This window comes from Pseudonaja textilis, chromosome Z, assembly GCF_049901715.1.
Source record: "Pseudonaja textilis isolate UNSWEBS1 chromosome Z, rPseTex1.2, whole genome shotgun sequence".
Taxonomy (NCBI): domain Eukaryota; kingdom Metazoa; phylum Chordata; class Lepidosauria; order Squamata; family Elapidae; genus Pseudonaja; species Pseudonaja textilis.
Window position 1 is genome coordinate 93964606 of NC_142008.1, and position 8933 is coordinate 93973538.

The 8933-nt window shown below is 41.6% G+C and overlaps 1 protein-coding gene across 1 annotated transcript; it reads right to left on the reverse strand.

The window, feature by feature from the left end:
• Nucleotides 1-254: 254 nt before the first annotated feature.
• Nucleotides 255-8505, reverse strand: LOC113449425 (Golgi-associated RAB2 interactor protein 6-like). Its single transcript, XM_026720524.1, has 5 exons — nucleotides 8353-8505; nucleotides 4491-4690; nucleotides 3716-3944; nucleotides 3195-3465; nucleotides 255-355 (listed from the first exon to the last, which is right to left on the reverse strand). Exons 1-5 carry the CDS (start codon nucleotides 8503-8505, stop codon nucleotides 255-257), a joined length of 954 nt encoding a protein of 317 aa, XP_026576309.1.
• Nucleotides 8506-8933: the final 428 nt, after the last annotated feature.

Here is an 8933-nt window from a genome sequence, read left to right on the forward strand (position 1 = left end):
CTTAAAAGCCGAGGTCTGTAAAATTTCTATGCATGTGAAGTGAAATCTCATAAAAGAGAACTAATCTAAGAGAAAGGTCTCTTTTATCAAACATGCCTCTTTTTGACTTAATTCCCTTCCCACACTCCCTGCTTCCCACAATCATTGTTACCACCATCCTTTGCTTGGCAAAACAACCTCAGTTGAAAACCAGTTTTCTTTTTTATTACTGTGAGGTGGAGAAGAGGCTCCTCCACTGAAGATCTGCCTTTCGATCAGCGTTTCTTTCCTTTGCCTCGGGATTTGCTTCTCCGCCGGTTCCCCCAGGAGCAGAAACTGATAAGGGAAAGGATCTTGCTGGATTTCCGGGCTGAGTCTGCACAGAAACAAAGAGAACAAAATAAAATGCTTCTTCATATAATAAAATGCATAGAATAAAATCTTCTTCTTCTTCCCATGAGGTGCTGAGGGCAGAGGCAGCCATCTCCCTCTCCATCCCCTTCTATTACTGGCAGTTGGATTATTTTAAAAAATTAGTTCTCCCAGGGCCACATGGTAGGGAATAACATGGAAAAGAACCACCCTCGGGAATGCCAACTGTTCGGGGAATGAATAATGTAGGCATGACACTGGATGTTATCTGGAGCACACCTCAAGAATAAGCAGCCATAGGGGAAGGGACATTTGGATGACAGCCTGTCTTACCTTTCCGGGGTGATTTCTTTCTGTTCGGTCTGCTGCTCTTACTGGTTTTCCTGAAAGAACAATCCCGAACAAACTCTTTCAATCTCCTCAAACTCTCCATAGAAATCCCTTAAGTCCTTTAATCACATTGGACTGAAGAACCCAAGCTCCTCTGCTGCAGACTTCCCAATCTTTGCCCTCCAGTGCTGGATTGTGATATTCGGATCCCCAAGTAGCTACTCAACTCATTGTGCTTTCTATAGAAAGCAGAATCTCAAAAGCCTATCTTGCATCAACTGTGGCAGAGATGTACAATTTTGTCAGGCTGATAGCTACACTTGGCCATTGTGATGGAAACAGAATAAAATCTACTTTTTTATATATCTGATCAGAGTCTATACTTGGTTCAAACTGCAGATAAATTAGATGTATGGCTCAAATTCCCTTTTTTTTACTGTAAGCTTTCCCAACAGGTGTCTTCCAGTGTGTTAGGTTATACCTCCGATTATTTTCTAGAAAGGATGGAAGCTGTGGATGAACACTTCCAGAACATATATCAATTGAGGACTTCATAGCTGAATAGAAATGTGAAGTGAAATCACTGCTGTTAATACTTGCAATATTTAATATACACTTTGTTTATCATGCATTAACATCAGCAAGGATTGTATTTGTGCAGCATTGGAAAAATGAAGAAATACTACTAGATGAAGAGATAATTAAGATATTAGACTGCAGAAATGGACAGGCTTACACTGAAGATTAAACAGAAAGAACATACAGAATACTATCAAACATGGAATTTATGTAATCAGTGGAAACAATGGGAAAAAAGGGGTAAAGATTAGGAATATACAGTAATGTGTATGTTTAAGCAAACAAATCACCTAGACAACACAGTGTTTATTAAGCACTAATTAAATGTAATAGCAGAAAATTAGTAAAATTTTATAAAAGAAAAAGAAATTTGAAGTGAAATCTTTCCAGGTCTAGTTATCAAGAGGGAGAAATTACAAACCCTTCCAGATGCTGCTGAATGTCAACATGAATCATCTCCCAGTCTTGGCTATGCTGGTTGAAGGCTGGGAGCTGTCACTGAGCAGCATCTGAAAGACCTAGGTTTCATTACTGATCAGGAAGGATGTCTCACTTGCTTTAACAGTTGTTCCATGCACCTATAGATTGATGGTTTAGAGCAGGCTTGTCCAACCCGCGGCCCACGGGCCGCATGCGGCCCAGGTCGCCTCGTAATGCGGCCCAATGCCCACCCCAACCATCGTGCCACAGCCAGCGAGAAGGAGGAGGAGAGGCAGGCGCGAGGCGGGGCGAGGCGAGCGCCAGGCCAAGCAGCAAGAGAAAAGGCGGGCGGCGTTAGAGCACCACCTCCTGCTGTAACACGCCGCATGCCGCCCCGCCGCCACCGCTCTTCTCGCCACGCCACCGCTTCTTCTCCGCCACCGCTGCTGCTTCTGCCCTCGCCGCTGTCCCAGCGGGGAAGAAGCGGGCGGGGTGGTGGCGGGCAGAAACGGCGCGGCAGAAGCAGCGGTGGCGGGGAAGAAGCGGCGGCGGGGGTGGTGGCAGAGGGCAGAAACGGCGGCGGCAGAAGCAGCAGCGGTGGCGGGGGAAGAAGCGGCGGCGCTGGTGGTCGCCGGGCAGAAACGGGCGGCAGAAGCAGCAGCGGTGGCGGGGAAGAAGCGGCGGCGGTGGGGGTGGTAGCCGGGGCAGAAATGGCGGCAGAAGCAGCAGCGGTGGTGGGGAAGAAGCGGCGGCGGGGGAAAAGCGGCGGCGGGGGTGGTGGCTGGGCAGAAGCACGCGGCGGCAGAAGCAGCAGCGAGTGGCGGGGAAGAAGCGGCGGCGCTGGTGGTCGCCGGGGCAGAACGGCGGCAGAAGCAGCAGCGGTGGCGGGGAAGAAGCGGCGGCGGTGGGGGTGGTGGCGGGGGCAGAAACGGCGGCGGCAGAAGCAGCGGCGGCGGGTGGGCGGCGGCGGGGGCAGAAGCCTTCCCCGCCGCTGCTTCTGCCCCCGCCGCTGCTGCTGCTGCTTCTGCCTTCCAGTCCTGCCTCATCCAGCCGGGCTATTTGCAGGAGGAGGTAGGCGTGAGGCAGGCGAGCTTTGTCCCCCCCTTCCCAAAATTTGGCCGGAAAATAAACTGTGATAAAAAAACTGTGATAAAAAAACCGTGATAAAAATAAATAATTTTTAATAAATAATAAAAACATCTCACTAACTTTATTTCCAAATAAATTTAATATGTTAACTATGTTTTCTATGGTTTTTTTGGGATGATCGGGTATCATTACTGTTATTTTATTTTATGTGCGGCCCAAATCAAATTTTCATCTTCTAATGTGGCCCAGGGAAGGTGAAAGGTTGGACACCCCTGGTTTAGAGCTAAACCCCTATCAAAAAACAGCATGTTCTTTTGACCTCCCCACATGAAAGTCCTTTTCTGATCATGGTGGCAAAAAAAAATGGTCATAATAAACTGGATACCTGTTTGAAGAAGCAGTGCTTCCAGCCCTCTCCTTCCTACTGCCTTGGCTCTTGCGACTGGGTGGTCTTTCAAAAGGTTGCAGTGGTGATCTCCTTCCCTCTGGCAGTGGGTACTTGTCAAAGTCAAATATCTTTTCTTCACTGGCAATGGGAGACCAGCTGGGCCCTTGGGAGCTTGGCAGGCTCTCCATGGACATTATCAGACTTTGTCTGCTTGCAACCTCTTCATGAATAAGGCTGGGAGTTTCAGATGCTAAGTATACACTCTGTACACTCGCTTTTTCTTCTACATTTAAGGATCCTGCTGGACTCTACAATAAACAAGAACCAGAGAGGTCTGAGCTTAATCTTACTTGTGCATCATTTTTGGAATGCTTTCCAAGCCATATAATAACCCTGAGTTGGTGTGGGAAAGACTCCTCTTAAAGCAGCTTAATATGTTCCTTCCCTTTCCTCTGTTAATGTCTTGGGATGGTCCCCTTTGCATACATTATTCCATGATATGCCATTCCATTCATGATATGAAAACAAATAGAAGTTAGCAATAGAAAGACAGTACACCTTTGACCTGGAGGTTTCATGTGTGGTCTTGCGGTGAGATTTTATGCTCAAGTCCAAAGGTGGTCGCAGCATATTGACCACCTTGACCCACAGGCCAAAGAGATCTCCTTGGGTGCCAGGCTGGGAACAGAGCTGCAGATAAAAGGTACGGCCGCTTGCCAGCTTGAATCGTAGCTGCTGCTTCTCTAGATTGTGGATTGAGATCCTAACCAGACACAGAGGAAAAAGCCTGCAAGATAGGGAGAAAGAAAAGGGGCATGGAATATAGTTGACAACTTGTTCATATTTACAGCTATTTGAACACCAGTGAATGATGTTACTATTTGAAAGCTGTTGTTTCGTTCGGTATATTTCATTAAATTAAAGCAGTTTAACAATCTTTAATAAAATATTCTGCAATCTCTCTCTGAGTTCATGCAATGAAATAATTAAATCATCCCCTAGTAAATGAGAGAAAAAAACTGTTTGAAATGTAGAGCTGGCACTAAGTTTATTATGACCATGTAACATAATGGCACTGGAATGTTATGGGAGAAAGAGAGACAGATCCAAAGTTATTTAGTCATGTCTAGGTATAAACCTGGACTTGGACCAGGGTCTCATCCTTTGCTATGCAACATTTCAATGACTAATGACACTGTCTTGTCCATTTCATTCTTAACTCTACAGAAAGTACGCAAGCCCAATCAATAAAAAGAGGTGCCAATCTATAGTAGAAGATCTGAGAAAGATGAGACAACTCAGCCTATGTCTTAGAGAGAAAAACAAAACCCACCTGGTGAGCTCATATCTCTTAGCTGGGCAGCAGGGATGAGAGAAGAATTTAAACTTTGGAGGAGGCTCTTCAGGGGAGAAGAGGGGACGAGCCAGAAGTAATACATTGGGGACCAGCGTACTGGGGCTTGTGCAGGCTACTGCAACAGTGATCGTCTGAATTTGATTGTGCACGTCAATCATTTCTCCTCGCTTGCTAATCTGCAGAGAACAAGTCAGATTAATGCAGAGACAGCCCTTTTGTGAAGGCAAGTAAGCAGGTGACTCCTCCCTCCAGAATTTCAAGTGCCCTGAGGAAATAACCCTCAATAGGATTTCACATTGCTGAGGTTTTTTTTTAAAAAAAAACAAATTTTATTCAGTTTCTCACATTAAAAACAAAAATCTCTTTTTAGTGGACAACATATTTCCAGGTCATCACCTTTACATACAAATATGACAGCAATTATGCATTCATACTTAATTCTATTATTACCTTTTCCATTCCAAATTTTCAGTAAGGAGAGAAACAAACACATTAATTCTAGCCTCTTTCATTAATCTCAATTGAAATGTCTTTTTGTTTCATTTCAATTATTTCAAATATAATCCTTTAATATTTATTTTAAAAATAAAGATAAACATGTGTTTGCCTAATAATAATAAGAAGGAGGAGGAGGAGGAGAAGTAGTTACCAGTGTCTCTCCTTGCTTTTAATAGTCTATTTTAACTTATAGTCTATAGTAACTTATATAACCATTATTTTTAAGAAGTTACAATAATAATCATTACATCTTTTCATTTGGATTCCGCAGCATATTTTCCCTGCTTGATTTTTTAATAAGAGTTACCAGTATCTATATTACCCTATTTTCTAAATATTTTTAATTGCAGAAATATTCTTATTACCCCTTGTGACCCTGCAGAATCCCATTTTTAATTCATGAACCATTATCTCTGAAAAAACAATTTTTTTTCAACATTTTACTATTTCCGTATTTCTTTATTTCATGCACCTGTTTCTTACTGCTTCTCCTCCCCTCTTTTCCCCATATCTTTTCTCATTCCAGTTTATATCCCTTTCTTTCTTCATATCTTCCTTTCCCCTTTTCTGCTGGGTCTTTCCTGACTTCACAGGTATTCCCCCTTTTGATTGCCTTCTTAAATCTCAACTTTTTAACCTTCCCTCTTTCCCCACTTCTTTGTAGTGTTCTTTGTGTTAAATTGTCTATTTAAAATGTCTTCTCCTTGAATCAACTCCTCCTCTGAAGCTCTTTCTTCTTGTTCTTCAATTGCCATTTCCATTTTTTCTAAGAGCAAAGTGATTTGCCTCTTTCTTGTAGTAATTCTCTCATATTTTTAAGTTCCATTTTTAATTCTCGAAGAGATATCATCATTACACACTTATTTTATGATCGTTAAAGTCCACAAAAAAAATAAACACTTTTACTTTCCTTCTTTCTTCTTTCAATTTTCTAAAGTTCTCAGTTATTCCAGCTGAGGGTCTATACCAAAAACATCAGTCAATCCCACAGTCAGTCTTTCCCTGCTTTTTTTCTTTATTCTGGTTCTGCTTTCAGTTTCTAAGATTCTTACTTTGTTTCAATATTTCTTTAATGTTATATCCACACAAGTTCATTCAGAAACAGGATGCTTTCCTTTTTGTGTGAGTTCAAGTTTTTGTCAAAAGGTGGCACTGTCCATTATACAAAGTCTTCACCTTTTCCCCGTATTTTTTTATTTAGGGTTTTTCAAACCTCAATATTCCAGCACAGTCCAGTCTCCAATTTGTAATCTTTATTATTATTATTTTTTGACAATCTTAAGTCCAGCTTTATTTTATGCCTGTTTATTCCCAAAATATTTTAGTCCAATTTAGTTAAATGTTTAGTTCCAGCTTCTTCCTTTCCTGGTTTGAAGCCTCACTTAGCTGTCAAAAATATTTTCTTTTTTTTTTCCCTGTCCCTTTGTAATTTTGCCGCTCAGTTTTCTTTTCTTAAAAATTCCATGTTACCTTAATCCCGGGGTACTTTTGTTTAGTCGTATTGCCCAGTTGTCCCGGTTCAGATGTTATCCACATCTTTCTTCCCTCCTGCACAAATCTTAATCCAGCTGAGTCCTTCTTTTCAGGGTGGCCATTTTAAACCACCGCTGCAGTTGTCTTTGAGGGGAAAAAAGACCAAGCCTGGGGTGGGGGGGAGATGCGGCTCCTCTCAACCTGGCTTGCGGCTTCCCCTTACTCCACCACCCCTCCAAGGCAGTTTCAGCCCCTAATCATAATAATCGTGGCTCTCCAATGAAAGAGCATGGACCATAGCTGCAGAGAGTCGTGATCTATGGTCCGTCAGTGAGGAGGCTCCGCCTTCTTCCCACATTGCTGAGGTTTTTAATTTTGTAAATATTTCTTGATTCTAGATGAATCAAATAAGAACAGTGGATCCTCCTATTCAGAAGTTTAAGCGGTGTGCATCCATCCATTCAGGCTTCCTTTACAGACAGGGTGCAAGGACGCAAGTCTCCTTCCACAGGGAACCAAATTCCAATCATTATCAGCCCCCAGTGGCTCTGCTGATGAGGAGGATGGGAGCTCTCGTTCCAATGTCTTTGAGGAGCAAGCATCTGAGCAGCCTCTATGACAGTGGTACAGTTTACCCGCTTCTAGTCCATCACCTGTTTCACCTGTTTTCTATTAAACAAACCAAATCAAATTTTAAATATTTGAATCCCAGTTACCTAGCACCCTATCTAACTCAGTCTCATCTCTTCAAATTTATCTTAAAACAAGCAGAAAATACTTTGGCTCTTCATGATTAGGATTACAGTTTTAAATAGACCCCCTTACTTATCCTTCGTTAGATACTTGCTCTCTGGGTTATTATCAGGTAGTAATATTACTATAGCCAAATCATTATATCTTCACTTGCTAATTTATTAAAATCAAGGCTGCTGTTAGAGGCGAAAAAGCTGCCTTCACTGATTTTACTGCCATTTGGCAGATTTCATTATTTTCTCATGTTTCCATGACGGCAAAAATTCTACAAATGCAGCTTTTTCTGGAATGTGTGGCAATGAGGGGAAAGAGAGGCATATGCATGATTTGTTCAACTTCCACCTTTTTCCTGCACATTTTGGATAGTCCCTTTATCAAGAACTCTATAATGTAAAATGCCAACCTAAGTCCTCTTTATCTCACTTTATCTTCCTTCTAGATAAAGTGTTTTATCTAGAACCCATAGGAGAAAAAGTACAAAATTATTGTTTTTTAGAGGGTTTTTTTTTGCCTTTGCTTGTACTACTGTTTAGATTTCCCCTTTTTCCCTTTCCAATAAAACATAAACATATGTGCACAGCCAGTTATCAACTCTGATAAGTCCCAGGAATACCATCAATTTAATCTCTGTATTTCTTATTTGGAAAAATTGTCATTCCTTATTTCCCTTATAATTTTACAAATATTTATTAATGTAGGTTGAATATATATAATAAAAAGACCAGTAACAGAAGAATTTGGTTTCCTCTGGGTCTTGTTTTTATAATCCAGTTCCGCTTCGTATCCCAGAATGAACACCCACAATGTATACATTTTTTGATGAAATGATAGGTAGGAAATGTAGTCCCAGTGTAAAAACCAGTGGAAAGGCACCTGAGCAAATGGGGGGAGGGGGAAACAAATGGATGGTTTGGAATTTCCCATCTGGGGAATGATCCTTATCCACTCAGAAGCTCTTTCTGCTTCCATTGTTGGAACATACAGAATTTGCTACAAGTTACTTTGTTCTGCTATCAGAAACTTAATTTTAAAAAGCATGTTTTCTATAGGTATGGTTGGTGACAAATGACAAAACTAACAAACCTCTGGCAATCAACATCATTGTTAGACATACCTGCACAAAGTCACTTTCCAACATGGGAGCAAACTTGAGTAGGTCGTATTCTCCATGGCGAAGCTGTTCTTGCAAAGGTCCCATTTCCCTGCCGAAAAGACCTTTGCCATAATCGTCTCCTACTGAGACACTGGGCAGCCGGGACCATAGCATCTTTCTTCATTCTAAACCAGCATTGTGCATAGAAAAATGTGAGAGCAGAACTTTCTGTGAGTTTATAACCTGCAGAGTTGAGAGGTTGGATAGCTATATAACTGCAAGTTCAAATTCTATAGCTAACCAGAAAATCTACCTGAATGTTTGGAAACAGCTGTCCAGAAAGCTGCAGCTTGACTCTTGCAGGAAACTGTAAAAGCTTCATAAAACTCCCTTGTTAAAATAGCTCATATTGTCCAACTGCCTGTTTTTAAGCAAAATTCAAAATTTTGGCTAAGAATTATACAGTGCTCTGTTATTACAGATGACATTTTTGAAAGGCAATTTTCTTTCTTTTGAGCCTGCTCCAATATAAAATCCCCCCCAAAAGAGACTCTTTTGTTGAACTTACAACTCTCAAGATGTTTAGAAAGAATGGGCAAAAC

Excerpts from the sequence above, each read along its gene's own strand:
- LOC113449425 (XM_026720524.1), bottom strand. The coding sequence starts at position 8,505 with ATGCTATGGTCCCGGCTGCCCAGTGTCTCAGTAGGAGACGATTATGGC. Across the intron at positions 3,945-4,490 it reads AAGAGATATGAGCTCACCAG|GCTTTTTCCTCTGTGTCTGG; the intron begins GTGGGTTTTGTT and ends CCTATCTTGCAG. Across the intron at positions 3,466-3,715 it reads ATGAAACCTCCAGGTCAAAG|AGTCCAGCAGGATCCTTAAA; the intron begins GTGTACTGTCTT and ends TGTTTATTGTAG.